At 47.3% G+C, this 17,052-nt stretch overlaps 1 protein-coding gene and 1 long non-coding RNA gene across 9 annotated transcripts in view; one reads left to right on the forward strand and one right to left on the reverse strand.

The window, feature by feature from the left end:
- DLGAP4 (DLG associated protein 4) overlaps positions 1–17,052 on the forward strand; it is a 192,913-nt gene that overhangs the window by 160,659 nt on the left and 15,202 nt on the right. For 7 of the 8 annotated variants that reach the window (XM_027620687.2, XM_027620690.2, XM_027620691.2 and 4 more), the window contains 3 exons: positions 93–454; positions 2,981–3,069; positions 3,621–4,033. In XM_027620687.2, the coding sequence (XP_027476488.1) occupies positions 93–454; positions 2,981–3,069; positions 3,621–4,033 (864 nt within the window). Of the gene's footprint in view, positions 1–92; positions 455–2,654; positions 2,735–2,980; positions 3,070–3,620; positions 4,034–17,052 lie in introns of all 8 variants that reach the window. The other variant, XM_027620688.2, reaches the window with a different exon arrangement.
- LOC113937050 overlaps positions 14,654–17,052 on the reverse strand; it is a 58,308-nt gene continuing 55,909 nt past the window's right edge. The window contains exon 4 of the long non-coding RNA XR_003524469.2: positions 14,654–15,139. This is a non-coding gene — a long non-coding RNA (uncharacterized LOC113937050). The remainder of the gene's footprint in view (positions 15,140–17,052) is intronic.

Consider the following 17,052-nt stretch of genomic DNA (forward strand, 5'->3'; position numbering starts at 1 on the left):
CTAGGGCCTGTCAGGTGGGTTCTCGAACCTGGAAGGGTTTCGCGAGGGTTGGGACCTTACCTTCTCCCTGTTCTCCTCTCCCCTCTCTGCAGGTTCATCATGCCTAGTGGCGTATAAGAAGACCCCACCACCAGTCCCTCCACGTACCACGTCAAAGCCCTTCATCTCTGTCACGGTCCAGAGCAGTACTGAGTCTGCCCAGGACACCTACCTGGACAGCCAGGACCACAAGAGTGAGGTGACAAGCCAGTCGGGCCTGAGCAACTCATCGGACAGCCTGGACAGCAGTACTCGACCGCCCAGTGTGACACGGGGCGGAGTCACCCCAGCCCCTGAGGCTCCTGAGCCACCCCCAAAACATGCAGCTCTGAAGAGTGAACAAGGGACGCTGACCAGCTCTGAATCCCACCCTGAGGCCATCCCCAAAAGGAAACTGTCATCTATAGGAATACAAGTAGGGGTCCCTTTCACACTCTTACGTCCTCAGCCCACTCTGCACCTACCTGTGTGTAATTACATCTGGTGGAGGCCCACACGGGCTCTGGGGCAAAGTGGTTTGTCTGTATTTGGGGGGGGGTTGGCTCCAAGTGGCCAAACCAAATTCCATGCATAGCCACGCCTTCCTTGCATTCGCCCACTCCTTTGGCAGTCTGCAGCTGTGGGCATGTGGCCCTGCTCCTCCAATGGGCTGTCCCAGTGAATGTAGTTACACTCAGCCAGCCATCTCCTGTCCACTGTTCACCTGTCCACCGTCTGTCTGTCCACTCTACCCTTTGCCCTGCCAGCCGACTCGTGGGAGGTGGGACTGGCCTAACAGTTCTCTAATCCAAGGTCAGCTCGGGTGCGGAGGCCACAGCCCCGCTTGGCGGCGGGAGCAGCATGGAGCCTAGACGCCGATGGGCCTGGGGCCCGGGACTCAGAGCCCTTGAGCCATGGGGGTTACTTGAGGGAAACTTTACCCAGAGCCCCCTCGGGCCCTGGGGACAGGTAGGTGGCTCGAGGCACCAGGCCCATGTCAAATTGAGAAGTGTGATGCTGGTCCCGATGCCTCCCTCCACGGGAAAGGATCCAGGCAGATATTTCCCTGGGACCGAGTGGCCAAAGCCAGCAGACCCTCCTAGAAGCCAAACTCACTATCCACCCATGGCCGCAGCACGCGGTGGGACAGGGCACACCAGCCTCCCCTCCCCTGCTTCACTGCGCCTCCTGCATGCACCAGACAGCAGTAATCTGTTTTCTGGCAGCCGAGCTGACCTGGAGCCCTGCGTCGCAGGAGTCAAGAGTTGCTCTGAGTCCAGAGTGAGAGGACTCTCCCTGCTCTGGCCAGACCTCAGACTAAAGCGGACCACACTCAGGGCAGGGAGGAAGGGAGGGCAGCTGCGGTGAGCCTTGAGCTTGGGGAAGGTGGAGCCCTCAGGGAGGTCAAGCTGGTGTGTGTTGTGGCTTAGGGCTGCAAGGGCTCCCCATTTCCCCAGCCACCCCTGAGCAACCGGATGTGGCCGAGTGGATGGCAGAGTGCTAGAATGCCCGAGGAACTTGAGACACGAGGAAGACCACATGGCTCTGACCCCAGAAGGCTCACTAGCCAATTTCTTGCACTGGCCTGAATTATTTTCCCCCTAAGAGGCAACTTGGGGCTTGAGTTTCCCCACAAATACAGGAACAGAGTTGTCTGGGAGACTAATGGTTTCTGGGCTCCTCCTTAAGGAGTCCAGCCCCCGCCCTGTGAAGCTGCTCCAAGAGGGATTCTTAGGGACATCAGAATAGCCTAGTCTCTTGGCCTTGACCACTGAGGGTCATGGTTTGGGCAGCCCCACCCTCTCCTTGGCCAAACCAGAGGCTCCTGTCTTTTCAGAAGATCTGACCTAGGCTCACCGTTGGTTCCTTTCATCTAGAAATTCACATGGAGTTGAGGATCCTAGCTCTTGGGACCATCCTGGGCTTTCCCCTTCCTGGGATTCACCCCCACCCCTGTGCTGAGCTCTTGTCACGGCTCTTTGAAATCCGTGATGCTGCACTTCCCAAGTGAACTCTTGTTGCAGGAGAAATGCAGCTGCGTCCCCATGGCGAGGAGCCTGGCGCCCAGCCTCTGCCCCAGAAAGCCTTGCAGCCCCCCTTCCACATCTGTGAAGACAAGGGACTGGGAGTCCCCAATTTCCAGGGATGCTCTGACAACCCTCATCCCACCCCTTGGTACCTCAAGCCCTAGGTCAGGTGTGGGTTCTCTCTCATTCATGAGCAGTGACGGAAGGGCATGACTGCTGCCGGGTTTCTTTCCACTTCACAGGAGTGTAGGAAAAGTGCTAGCTTTTGAGTTAGCTGGCCCTGGTCCTTCCTACTGCTCCCCAGGCCCACCCACGGCTGAAGGTCACCTCGGCCATCCAGGCCCAGGGACGGCATCCCAGAGTGTCCTGGGGCTTCACTGTATCACCTTGGGGCAGTTTCCAAATCCAGAACTGCTGTCCAAGGTTTGGCCCTGAGACAAGCGCCTCCAGCCTGCCCTTCAGCGGCAGTGTTGGGGGAGCCATCCTTGCCTCGAGACAGCCCCCAGCTTCGACTACACCAGATAACGGCTGTGGCTTTGTGTGTGTGTGTGTGTGTTTTCTTTCTCTCTCGTCGTCCTTCTTTTTTTTTCTTCTCTGATACGTGTAAAGGAGAGGACTAGAAGGAACGGTTCCCACCTCTCGGAGGACAACGGACCCAAAGCAATCGATGTGATGGCACCCTCCTCAGAGTAGGGAAAGCCAGTCATCTCCACTCCATCCCCCCTTCCCGCCCACCTGCCCGCCCGCCTCCGCGCGAATGAGCAGTGCCCGGCTTCACTGGGTCCGGCCTCGGGCCCATGTGCAGTGTCCGCATGCCTCGTGTCTGTCTGTCCTTCTGCGTCGTCCCACTAATGTGAATTTCAGCAGCAAGTGTGGTGTTTGTTTTTTATTTTTGTCTTTGTCTCCGTGCGTTGCTGTCGTTGTCCTTCAATAAGGTTGACTGCATTCAGCCAGTGCCAAAAGAGGAGCCCAGTCCCGCTACCAAATTCCAGTCCATCGGGGTTCAGGTAGAGGACGACTGGCGGTAAGTCGCACAGAGGTGGTGGCTGCTTCTCCCCCTCCTCTCCCTCCCTCTGCTCTCACCTCTCCTGCGCCTTCTCCTCCTGCTCTCCCTAACCCACTTCTCCTTGCTGGATTTCTAATAACCAAGCTGGGTTTGGGGTTTGGGCAGTGGCCCAGGCATGGGAGGCTGGGCAGGCAGGTGGGTGGGCCAGTGAGCGCTTGCTCTGCGAGATTAATCAGCCCTCAGGGGGCCGAGGCCAGCAGAGACATGGCCCAGCACCCCGATGTTGGTGGGCTTCCTGGCCCCACTGCAGTAAACAGGCAACCTTATGACCTTGTCCATGTGTGTGTGTGCGCGTGCGCGTGTGGGCGCGGACGGGTGGGGCAAGGGCTGAGCAGAGAATGAGACGGGGGGCTGTGGGACCCGCTTCAGGCGCATGGTGAGCAGACGATGCATCCGTTTCTCTGTCTCCCGTGTGTCCGGGTTGGGGTGGCCTCTGGTCCCTGGCCCTCCTGGTGACTCACCTTTTCCTGTCCCCGCCCCACTTCACCCCCCACCCTCCCACCCCCTAGAAGCAGCGCCCCTTCTCACAGCATGTCCTCCCGACGGGACACCGACTCAGATACCCAGGATGCCAATGACTCAAGCTGTAAGTCATCTGAGAGGAGCCTCCCGGACTGTACCCCACACCCCAACTCCATCAGCATCGATGCCGGCCCTCGGCAGGCCCCCAAGATTGCCCAGATCAAGCGCAACCTCTCCTATGGAGACAACAGCGACCCTGCCCTAGAGGCATCCTCGCTGCCCCCACCCGACCCCTGGCTCGAGACCTCCTCCAGCTCCCCGGCAGAGCCAGTGCAGCCGGGCGCCTGCCGCCGGGACGGCTTCTGGTTCCTGAAGCTCCTGCAGGCAGAAACGGAGCGGCTGGAGGGCTGGTGCTGCCAGATGGACAAGGAGACCAAAGAGAACAACCTCTCCGAAGAAGGTGAGTGCCGCAGGGATGGCCTCCGGGCTGGAGAGAAGGGGGCCCGGCTCGTGCCTCAGGTTCCCTGCTGGAGTCGGCTGTGAGCTCACCTCCTGTTTCCCTTCTTTCTGCCATCTCTCTACCTAACCTAACCTTTCTCCGGGAAGGATTTATGGCAGCAGCTGCTGGGGGCACAGGCTGTGTGGGCTCAGCCACACCTGGGCGGGGATGCTGCTCTTCCCTTCCTCGTGAAGCGACCATAGTCACGTGCCTCCCAGCCTCAGTTTGTTCTGTGTAACAGAGAGGTAGATACTCCTGCCCTCCAACTGTGTGAGCGTTTGTGAGGATGGAAGGTGGCCATGCGTGGGAGGGCCCGAAGAAGTGGCTGACATGGAGACAGCTGGTACCATACTTATGCCTTCAGCAGCTCCTTACTGAGCACCTACCATATGCCCAGCCCCAGGGATCTAACCTCGGGCCTCAGCAGGGTGTGAGGAACTGTGAACAGATGACACAGAAGCCAGCTACTCCGCCACTTCTGTTACTATCTGTACCGTGCCCATTTCGAAAAATTCCCTCGAGAAATGAGTCCCAGAAAGAGCTAAAATTACGCGGGGAGCCTAGATTCACAGGTGGTTGATAACCTCCAGGCCACGGCCCCAGGGGCCACAGCTCATCCTCAGTCTCAGTGAGGGCCCTCTCCAGAGAACATGCAGGAAGGACAGGTCTCCAGAGTATCCAGAAGGGATGGAGCCAGCATCCCACTGACCCCAGATGGCATGGGGCCTGAGGAGAGCCCCCTTGGATGGGTCCGTATCCATGGACCTTTAGGCAGGTGTCCCAGCTTTGATGTCACATGCTGCTGTGCAGAGAACAGTCATAAGAACTTTCCACAGTGAGAGTATTTAACAAGTCAGAATGGAGGCAAGGCCCAGAGAAGGCAATGAAAGCCTTCAAACAGGAACTAGGTAGCCCACTACCCGGCCCCCACCTTCCCTGCTTGCAGCTCTTGGCAGCTGTGCGTTCTGGTATTTTATTTCCTCTCAAATTCATCATCATGTATTGATTTCCTGCTCCAAGAGATGAGCAGTTAGCTCTGTCACGTCTGCCTCCTGTCCCACCCTCCATGTGGGACGTCACCATTTGGGGTTAAATACCACCAGTAGTTCTGAGCACCGTGAGCATGGAAATACTGTTCACTGCAGAGCCTAATACTGTATGGTGATTTCATTTCCTTTTCCACATTTTATTTTTCCTAAAATGAATGATTGTCTCATCTTTTTTATACCCTTCGTTTTCTAAGCTCTTGTTACTATCTCACACGTTCCACCAGATCTGCCAGCCTGCATCTGTGTTATTTCCCAGATCTGCACACGTATCAGATAACCTCATGATTTCATATTTTTCCTGGTGCCCTCTCGTTCTCTCTTCTCATCTGGCCGGATTACTCTCTCGGCCTGCTGCCTGGCTGCTGTCCAGAGACTTCCCTTTCCATCACCTGGGACTGCCCTTGGCCACTGTCCCATGGTGGACACCCCGCTTTCCAGACCAGTGGCCTTCTGCTTTCTTGGCTGTCGTCCCTCATTTTGCTGCCACACACCTTCAGTTCAAGATAAATTTTTGGAAACTGCATATCTTTATTCAGACCTCACATGGTTGGGCTGGGTGTAAAGTTGAAAATAAATTATATATGTAAATGTGTAAGTTTATAGGTGTATACATTATATATAACCTACATATATAACATCTATAACCTATATATATACACACACACAAACACACCTATAAACATAAAGTTGAAAATCATTTCCCCTCAGAATCTTCAAGGCTATATTGTGTTTAGCTTCCTTTACTTGTACTGGAAAGTTTGATGCATTCCACCTCTCAGGCCTTTGTGGTTTTTTTATTGGTAGAAGCTGTTAGGCTCCTCACTTGACCTCTCTTGTGAATTCCGCAGTGCCATGCTGCGTAGGGCTTTGTTCGTGTGCTAGCAGCGGATAGGCCCTTTCTAGGTGGAGACGCAGGTCTTTTGTTTCTGACAAATAGCCTTGCATTAACTTTCTTTTAAAGATTTTATTTATTGATTTGAGGGAGAGTACAAGTGAGAGCACAAGCAGGGGGAGTGGGAGAGGGAGAAGCAGGCTCCCCGCTGAGCAGGGAGCCCGACGCGGGACTCAATCTCAGGACCCTGGGATCATGACCTGAGCTAAAGGCAGATGTTTAACCGACTGAGCCACCCAGGTGCTCTGCCTCGCATTTACTTTTAAAAATAATTTCCTCACTTGCATTTGTTCTGTTCTCTTTCCGAGATCCCCATTGCTCAGATGTGGGACCTGCCGGCTGGAGCCTCAGCCTCTCATCTTTTCTTCCTTCTATCTTTCAGTTGTCTTTCTGGAAGCCTTTCTTTTTCTTTCCTTTTTTTCACGCTGTAACAGCTTTATTGATCTGATTCACATGCCATGAAATTCACCCTTTTAAAGTGTGTACCGTTCAGTGGCAGTTAGTACACTCACAGTGTTGTTCAAGCTCACAGTGTTGTTCAACCGTCACTACTGATTTTATTTTCAACGCTCCAAAAAGAAACCCTGTAACTATTAGTAGTCGCTCCTCATTCCCCCCTCCTCCTCAGCTCTTAGCAACCATGAATTCCATCTCTGCTATTCTGGATGCTTATACAAATGGTGGTCTTTTGTGTCTGGCTTCTTTCATTTTGCGTAATGTTCCCAAGGTCCATCCAAGTTGTAGCGTCTATGAGCACGTCCTTCCTTCTGCTGTTATGGGTATACTTCACTAGTATCGGTAACACTGCTGTTGAACACTGTGTGTGTGTGTGTGTGTGTGTGTGTGTGTGTGTGTGTGTGTGTGTGTGTGTGTGTGTGTGTGTGTGTGTGTGTGTATTATGTTCATTTCTTTTGGATACATGCTGTTGAACACTGTGTGTGTGTGTGTGTGTGTGTGTGTGTGTGTGTGTGTGTGTGTGTGTATTATGTTCATTTCTTTTGGATACATGCCTAGGAGTAAAAGTGCTGGATCATATGGTAACTCTGTGTTTAATGCTCTGAGGAACATGCCAAACCATTGTCCACAGTGGCTGCACCATTTAACATTCCCACCAGTGGAATATGAGGATTCTCATTTCTCCACATCTTCACCAATGCTTGCAATTATTGGTCTTTTTGAATCTAGCCATCCTAGTGGACATGAAGTAGTATCTCCTTGTGGTTTTAATTTGCATCTCCAAGATGGCTAATAATGTCAAGCATCTTTGCATATACCTGTCGGCTATTTTTACATTTTTGTTGGAGAAATCTGTGGAGATTGGGAGGTTTTTTTTACTTTATCTCCAAACTCTGTCCATCAAATGTTTACTATGGCCATCCATATAAGAGGTCGTCCTTCCTCTGTTCCTTTTTCATGATTTTTTTTTAAAACATGGACGAAGCCAGTTTTTTTTTTTTTTTTTTTTTTTAAGATTTTATTTATTTGACAGGGAGAGAAGAGAGGGAGAGAGCACGAGCAGGGGGAGCGGCAGAGGGAGAGGGAGAAGCAGGCTCCCCACTGAACAGGAAGCCTGATGAGGGACTCAATCCCAGGGTCATGACCTGAGTGGAAGGCAGACGCTCAACGATCTGAGCCACCAAGGCACCCCTTGTCCATTTGTTAACTGGGTTGTCTTTTTGTTGTTGAGTTGCAAGAGTTCTTTATATGTTTTGAATAATGGACCCTTATTAAATATGTGATTTGCAAATACTTTCTCCATTCTATAAGTTGCCCTTTCATTTTCTTGATAGTATCATTTGATACACGGTAGTTTTTTTATTTTTTTAAAAGATTTTATTTATTCATTTGAGAGAAGAGAGAGAGTATGCGCAAGAGAGAGCACGAGCAGGGGAGGGGCAGAGGGAGAGGGAGAAACAGACTCCCCGCTGAGCAGGGAGGCTGATGCAATGCAACGCGGGGCTCAGTCTCAGGACCCCAAGATCATGACCTGAGCCCAAGGCAGACACTTAACTGACTGAGCCACTGAGGTGCCCCTGTACATGGTAGGGCTAAACTATCTAGTTTTCTTTCACTGCTGTGCTTTTACTTATTTTTAAAGTTGTGAACATATAGTAATTTAATAAAAATTAAAATTAGGGGGGTGCCTGGGTGGCTCAGTTGGTTAAGTGTCTGCCTTTGCCTCAGGTCATGATCCCAGCATCTGGGATCAAGCCCCACATTGGGCTCCTTGCTCAGTGGGGAGCTTGCTTCTCCTTCTTCCTCTGCCTGCCGCTCCCCCTGCTGGTGCTCTCTCTGTCAAATAAATGAATAAAATCTTTTTAAAAAATTAAAATTAGGATAAAAACATCAAGGCACTGAGAAACTGGCAGCTCTGTGTGGGCAGGGCTTGTTGAAAGGTAGGTTTTTGTGGATACCTCAAAAAATTGGCTTTAAATCACATATAGTAGAAATTATATCACAATAACAAAGGAAACCAATTATATTAATAGAGTCATCAAAATGTATACTTTTTTGTTAAGACATTAACACAATCTAGCAGTGAGTCTAATTACTATAATTTCCAAGTAGTGATGACAGTAAACATTATTTCAAGATAACTGTGACAGCTGTAATGTGATATGAAATATTCTGTGATTTCTATTGGTGCCAAAGTGACAGGTACTGCTAACATTAAAGTGGTTTTATTGCCCATCTAAGTTTAAGGACATCCTGCTGGAGGGTGACAAACTGGCCCTTTCCTTAGGGAAAGACCTTTAAATGCCAGTACTCTTTCTTGGCAGTCCTACAAAATCTTCTTCAGAGAAGAATCTTGTTACTCTAGGGGTCAATATTTTCTCTGATACTATCGCGTGTGTGGTTTTTTTTTTTTTTAAGATTTTATTTATTTATTTGACAGAGACAGAGAGAAGGAACACAAGCAGCAGGGGTGGGAGAGGGAGAAGCAGGCTTTCCGCGGAGCAGGGAGCCCGATGTGGGGCTCCATCCCAGGATCATGACCTGAGCCGAAGGCAGCCGCTTAACGACTGAGCCACCCAGGCGCCACTATCGCTTGTGTTTTAAAATTAATGATTTTGGGGGTGCCTGGGTGGCTCAATTGGTTAAGCATTTGCCTTCGGCTCAGGTCATGATCCTGGGGTCCTGGGATCGAGCCCCGCATCGGGCTCCTTGCTCAGTGGGGAGTCTGCTTCTCCCTCTCCCTCTGCCTGCCACTCTCCCTGCTTGTGCTCGCTCTCCCTCTCTGACGAATAAATAAATAAAATCTTTAAAAAGAAAAATTAATGATTTTGTGGGGCACCTGGCTGGCTCAGTCGGTAGAGCATGCAACTCTTGATCTTGGGGTTTTGAGTTTGAGCCCCACACTGGGTGTAGAGATTGCTTAAAAATAGAATCTTTAAAAAAAAAAATTGGGGCACCTGGGTGGCTCAGTCAGTTAAGCGACCAACTCTTGATTTCAGCTCAGGTCAGGATCTCAGGGTTGTGAGATTGAGCCCTGCATCAGGCTCTGTGCTCAGCAAAAGTCTGCTTGTACCTCTCCTTCCCCCTCTGCCCCTCCCCTTGCGTGGACATGTGCACACTCACTCTGTCTCAAAAAAAATAAATCTTAAAAAAATAAATAAAATTAATGACTTTTTTAATCACTAACTTTTTTTTTAAGATTTTATTTATTTGAGAGAGAGAGAATGAGAGAGAGAGAGAGAGCGCACATGAGAGGGGGAGGGTCAGAGGGAGAAGCAGACTCCCTGCTGAACAGGGAGCCCGATGCGGGACTCGATCCCGGGACTCCAGGATCATGACCTGAGCCGAAGGCAGTCGCTTAACCAACTGAGCCACCCAGGCACCCCTTTAATCACTAACTTTTAAATTTGATAGGTTCATATCAATCTTTTACACCCTTGATTTTTTTTTTGAATTTTTTATTGTGGCAAAATGTAACATCTTAACTGGTTTTGTTTTGTTTTTAAGATTTACCTGTTTACTTAGAGGGGATGCAGGGGAAGGGGCAGAGGGAGAGAGAGAATCTCAAGCAGACTCCCCACTGAGCAGAGTCCAACACAGGGCTCCATCTCACAACCCCAAGATCATGACTGGAGCTGAAATCAACAGTCGGATACTTAACCAACTGAGCCACCCAGGCGCCCTGTATCTTAACCGTTTTTTAAAATGTTTTCAGTGGTATTAAATACATTCATATTGTTGTACAACTGTCACCACCATCCATCCCCATAAACTTTTTATCTTGTAAAACTGAAACTCTACCCATTAACCAATAACCCCTCATTCTCCCTTCCTCCCCAGCCCCGGGCACCCATTATTATACTTTGTCTTTATGTTCCAGCTACTCCAAGTACCTCATAAAAGGTACTTCACACAGTATTTACCTTTTTGTGATTGGTTTGGCATTAACGTCCTCAAAGTTCTTCCATGTTATGGCATATCTCAGAACACCATTCCTTTTTATGACCGAACAACACTCCATTGTGTGTGTACACCACATTTGCTTGTCCTTTCATCTGTCAATAGACATTTGGATCGCTTCCACGTTTCAGCCGCTGTGAGTAATGCTGCTGTGAACGTGGGCGTACAAATACCTCTTCAAGTCCTTGTCTTTCGGTCCTTTTGGATTTATACCCAGAAGTGGAACTGCAGGATCGTATGGTAATTCTGTTTTTAGTTTTTTGAGGAACCACCAGTGTTTTTCACAGTCACTGTATCATTTTACACTCCCACCAGCAGTGCTCAAGGGTTCCAGTTTCTCCATGTTCTTGCCAACACTTGTTTCCCATTTTCTTTCAGAGTAGCCATCCTAATGGGTGTGAGGTGGTATCTTATTATAGATTTGACTCACATTTCCCTAAGGATTAGTGATTCTGAGCATGTCTTCATGTGCTTGTTGGCCGTTCATATGTCTTCCTTCAAGAAATGTCTATGGAGGTCCTTTGCCCATTTTTAAGTCAGGTTGTTTGCTTTTTTGTTATTGAGTTTTAAGAGATATCTATATATATTCTAAATATTAATTCCTTACCCAGATATATGACTTGCAATATTTTCTCCCATTTTGAGGGTTATCTTTTTACTCTGTAGATGACTTTTGTAATGCACAAAATTTTACATTTTCATGAAGTCCAGTTTGTTTTTTCTTTTGTTACCTATGCTTTTCATGTCATAGCCAAGAAATCATTACAAATCCAATGTCTTGGGGCGCCTGGGTGGCTCAGTCATTAAGCGTCTGCCTTCAGCTCAGGTCATGATCCCAGGGTCCTGGGATCGAACCCCGCATCGGGCTCCCCGCTCCACAGGAAGCCTGCTTCTCCCTCTCCCACTCCCCCTGCTTCTGTTCCCTCTCTTGCTTGTCTCAAATAAATAAAATCTTAAAAAAAAAAAAAAATCCAATGTCCTGAAGCTTTTCTGTTTTTTCTTCTAAGAGTTTTACTGTTGTAAAAAGGTCTTACATTCAGGTCCTTGATCCATTTTGAGTTAATTTTTGTAGATGGCATTAGGTGGGTCTAAGTTTTGCATGTGGATGTCCAGTTTTCCCAGCCCCATCTGTTGAAAGGACCATCCTTTCCCATTTGTCTTGGTACCCTTGTCAAAAATCATTTGACCGTATATGCAAGGGTTTATTTCAGGGCTATTTTATTCCATTGATCTATGTCTTTATGCCAACATCACACTGTTTTGATTTCTGTGGCTTTGTAGTAGGTTTTGAAATCACGATGTAGGAGTCCTCCCATTTTGTTCTTTTTCAAGATTGTTTTGCATATTTGGGGTCCCCTGAGATTGCATATGACTTTTAGGATGGGTTTTTCTATTTTTGCAAAAACACACTGTTGGGATTTTTGAAAGGGACTGTATTCAATCTGTAGATGGCTTTGGGTAGTATTGATATTTTAACAATATTAAGTCTTAAACAGGGGGATGTACTTCTGTTTATTGCGTCTTCTTTGATTTCATTCAGCAGTGCTTTGTAGTTTCCATTGTACAAGCCTTTCTCCTCCTTGGTTAATTCTTAAATATTTTATACTATTTGATGCTATTGTAAATGGAATTGTTATTTCCTTTTCAGCTTATTCATCCTTAGCATATAGAAATGCAACTCATTTTTGTTAGCTTTGTATCCTGCTGCTTTGCTGAATTCACATAATAGTTCTGTGTGCGTGCGTGCATGTGTAATCTTTGGAGTTTTCTACATAGAATATCATATCTGCAAACAGATCATTTTACTTCTTCCTTTCCAATTTGGATGTCTTTTCTTTTCCTTGCCTAACTGCTCTGGCTAGACCTTCTAGTACTGTTGAACAGACGTGGTAATAGTAGGCATCCTTGCCATATCTCTGGTCTTAGAGGAAACACTTTCAGACTTTCATCATTGAGTATGATGCTCACTGTGGGTTTTTCATAGATGGCTTCTATTATGTTGAGGCAGTTTCCTTCTATTCCTAGTTTGTTGAGTGTTTTTCTCATGAAAGGGTGTTGGATTTTGTCAGGTACTTTTTCTGTATGAATTGAGATGATCGTGTGGTTGTTTTCCTCATTCTGTCAATGTGGCATAGTAGTACACTGATTGATTTTCATGTTGAATCATTCTTCCATTCCAGGAATAAATCCCACTTGGTCATGATATGTAACCCTTTTAATGTGCCAATGAGTTGTATTTGCTAGTATTTTCTTGAGGATTTTTGTGTTGACATTCATAGAGATACTGGTCTGTAGCTTTCTTTTCTTGCAGTGTCTTCATCTGGCTTTGGTTTCAGGGTAATGGAGCCTCAGAGAATGAGTTAGGAAGTGTTTCCTGCTCTTCAGTTTTTGAAAAGTTTGAAGATTAGTGATTAGTTCTTTAAAACTTTGGTAAAATTCACCAATGAAGCCATCAGATCTAGGACTTTTCTTTATTGGGAGATTTTGAGTACTGATTCAGTCTCCTTACTAGATAAAGATCTATTCCGATTTTGTTTTTTCATGATTTAGTCTGGCAGGTTTTGTGTTTCTAGGAATTTGTCCATTTCATCCCAGTTACCCAGTGTATTGGTGTGTAACTGTTCTAGTATCCTTACAATCTTTTCATTCCTGTAGAATTGGTAGTAAATGCCTCCACTTCCATTTCTGATTTTTGTATTCGTTTTTTCTCTTAGTCCATCTAGCTGAAAGGTTTGTCAGTTCTGATCTTTTTGTTTCATTAATTTTTCTCTATTGTTTTTCTAGTCTCTATTTATCTCTGCTGTAATCCTTCTTGTTTTCTTCTTTCTGCTGGCTTTGGGTTTATTTTGTTCTTCTTTTCTGGTTCCTTAAGTTGTAAAGTTAGATTGTTGATTTGAGATCTTTCATAAGTTTTTAATGTATATTTTATAGCCATAAATTTCCCCCTTAGCACCACTTTTGTTGTTTTTCGTAAGTTTGGGTATGTTTTATTTTCTTTCATCTCTCAGTATTTTCTAATTTCCTTTCTTCTTTGACCCATTGGTTGTTTAAAGGTATATTGTTCTCTCTCTCTCTCCCTCTCTAAAAAAAAGGTGGGGGGTGGTGCCTGCGTGGCTCAGTCAGTTAAGCATCCAACTCTTTATTTTGGCTCAGGTCATGATCTAAGGGTCATGAGATCAAGCCCTGCATCAGGCTCTGAACTGGGCATGGAGCCTGCTGCTTAAGACTTTCTCTCTCTGGGGCGCCTGGGTGGCTCAGTTGTTAAACATCTGCCTTTGGCTCAGGTCATGATCCCAGAGTCCTGGGATCGAGCCCCGCATCGGGCTCCCTGCTCCGTGGGAGGCCTGCTTCTCCCTCTCCCTCTCCCCCTGCTTGTGTTCCCTCTCTCGCTGTGTGTCTCTCTGTCAAATAAGTAAAATCTTAAAAAAAAAAAAACTTTCTCTCTCCCTCTCCTCCCTCCCCCTCTCCCTCCACCCTCTAAAAATAAATAAGTGTATTGTTTAATTTACAGTTTTTTGAGTTTTCCCGTTTTCCTTTTGTTAAATTGATTTCTAACTTCATCCTGCTGTGTTCAGGAGATATTTGTATGACTTATATCTTTTTAAAAATCTATTAAGACTTAATTTGTGGGGACATCTGCTTGGCTCAGTCAGTGTAGCATGTGACTCTTGATCTTGGGGTTCTGAGTTCAGGACCCATGTTGGGCCTAGAGCTTACTTTAAAAAAAAACTTGGGGGGGAAAAAAGACTTAATTTGTGCCCCAAACATATGGTCTGTCGTAGAAAACGTCCCATGTATACTTGAGAAGAATGTGTATTCTTTTGTTGGGTAGGGTGTTCTGTATAAGTCTGTTAAATCTAGTTGGTTTATTTTGTTGTTTAAATGCTCTATTTCTTTATCTTCCGTCTTGTTCTGTTATTGTGAGTGGGACATTAAAGTCTCCAACTATCACCATAGAACTGTCAATTTCTCCCTTCACTTCTGTCCATTTTTGCTTTCATGTATTTTGGTGGTCATTAGATGTATACATGTCTATAATTGTTACATCTTCTTGGGGCGCCTGGGTGGCTCAGTCAGTTGTGTCTGCGTTCAGCTCAGGTCATGATCTCAGGGTCGAGCCCCACTTCAGGCTCCCTGCTCAGTAGGGAGTATGCTTCTCCCCCTCCCTCTGCCCCTCTCCCCACTTGTGTTCTCTCTCTGTCTCAATAAAATCTTTTAAAAAAATTGTTACATCTTCTTGCTTTACTGAATGCACCTTTGATTCTTAAGAATATCCGTGTTCCAAAGGTATAGAGATTTTTTTCATGGTTTCAAAATTTGGGTTTGGTTTTTTTTTTCATTTTTTCATATTTAGGTATTCATCTGCAGTTCATATTTGTGCATTCTACAATCTCGTTTTGTTTTTTTCATATGGAAAGCCAGTTGTCACAACACCAGTTACTGAAGTCCTTACTTTCCTCACTGATGAGTGATACTGGTCGGTCATAACCGCTGCCAAACTTTACGTACGCAGGGCTGTGCTTCTGGGCTCCATTCTGTTCTGCTGTTCTATTTCTGCGTTAATTTTAACATTCCTTGGTACCCGGCAGGGCGAATTCCTCTTCCTTACTGTGTTCAGAAATAAAAAGTTCATATACTTCTTCATTTGTCCAATACTAATTCTGGAATTAGTATAGCAAATTCCTTGGAAAAATTTTGCTGGAGCATTGCCTGGAAATAGAATTTATAGATTAATTTGGGAAAACTTGATACCTGTAAAATATTGAGTCTTCTTAGCTATGAACAAAGCTCCTGTCTCCATTTATCCAGCTATCCCTTTTATATCCTTCTCGTCAAGTTTGATGAATTGCTCCATGATGGTTTTACATATTTTTATTAGGCTTATTTCTTGGTGCTATCTAGTTTTTTTATAGTCAAATCAATCCGTTTTCTATTTTGCATATTCTGATTAGTTATTTTGAGATTTGTACGTTGATCTCATGTGCAGCAACCTTGTATAACTCTGCTCTCTTGGATTTACATTATAAATAGTATTTGATATAATGACAATTTTGTGTCTAATTTTACTGTGTCTCATGCATCTCTTTTCTAACTGTGGGAGCGTCAGGACACTGGAGCAGTTGGAAGTTTGTAGCACCCCCTCCCTGGTCCTACCTTCCCTCATTCTGTGAATATTTACTGGCACTTTTTCTAGCTTCTGGGGAGAAGGCAGTGAACAAAACCAAGCCCCTGCCCTCGTGAAGCTTATGTTCTCATGGGGCGAGACAGAAAATAACCAAATAAGCAAACAACATGGAAGATGTTTAGACGCGCAACAGAGAGAACAGCACAGAAAGCAGGACAGTGAGGGCTGCGGGGGTTGGGCGGTGTGGCCGTCCCCACAGCGTGGCGGGGAAGGAAACCTGATGCAAGGGAGAGAGCAGCAGCAATCCTGGAGGCCTGGAGGGCAGAGGCAGGGGCAGGGATTGAGAGCTCCTGGGGTGGGCAGGTGTCTGACGGGCTCCAGGCCCAGGGAGCGGCCGGCGTGGCTGCAGCGGCAAGCGGGACGTGGGAGATGGAGTCGGGGCAGTGGCGCCCCACATCACACAGGGCCTCAGAGGGGTAGGAAGGGCTTGGCTTTTACTTTCAGAGGAGAACTCACTGGAGAGTTTTGAGTGCTGCAACTTGACATTCTTTTTTAAAAGGGTGAATCTGGTTTCTCTGTTCAAAGGAGAGTGGAGTGAGGGGCACAGGTGGAAGGTGGGAGGGCGGAGGAGGGTGTCACCATAATCTGGGTAAGACAAGATGGTGGTGGCCACGGAGCACTTCTGAGAGAGGGGGCAGTTCTGGATACATCTGAAAGGCAGAGCAGACTTCCTGACAGATTGGGTACAGAATAGGAGTGAAAGGAGTCAAACCCGGTTTGGAATGTGGGTGACAGAAAGGACAGAGGTGCTCCTGGGATAGGGAAGGCTAGGGTAAATACCAGGAGCAGAGTCGGGAGTTCCGTTTCCAGCATGTCACATGCGACGCGCATCATCCGCTCTCAGAGTGGAGCCGTCAAGCGGGCGGCTGGATACAGGAGCCGGGGAAGGCCCAGGCTTGAAGGTTCTACTGGGAGTCCTCGGAGTATACGTTAAGGTCAGAAATGAGATGGCAGGGGCGACTGGGTGGCTCAGTCGGTTAAGCGTCCCGCTCTTGGTTTCGGCTCAGGTCATGATCTCATTGGTCAGGAGACTGAGTTCCGCGTGGGGCTCGCGCTCAGCGGGGTCTGCTTGAGATTCTCTTACTCCACCCCTCTCCCCACTCACACGTATGTGCTCTCTCCCCTCCCTCCCTAAAATAAATAAATAAATCTTAAAAAAAAGAAAAAAGAAAGAAAAAGAAATGAGGTGGCAAAGCCTAAGGAGTGGAGACATGAACACTGAATGGTGGGAAAGGAGGAGTGCCCGGTGAGGTGGGAGGGAAAGCAACTGGAACGCACCTGAAGAGTTTTCTAGAAGAGAGACTGCTGGGTCAGATGCTGCCGCTGCTGTGGGCACCACAGGTTCGATCTAGAGACGGAAGGTCGTTGGAGACCTTGAAGAAGGGGGCTGGTGGACGCGGGGCAGCCTGACTGGAGAAGGGTTAAGGGGAAACGGTAG

The sequence above is a fragment of the Zalophus californianus genome, chromosome 8, assembly GCF_009762305.2.
Source record: "Zalophus californianus isolate mZalCal1 chromosome 8, mZalCal1.pri.v2, whole genome shotgun sequence".
In the NCBI taxonomy this organism is placed as follows: domain Eukaryota; kingdom Metazoa; phylum Chordata; class Mammalia; order Carnivora; family Otariidae; genus Zalophus; species Zalophus californianus.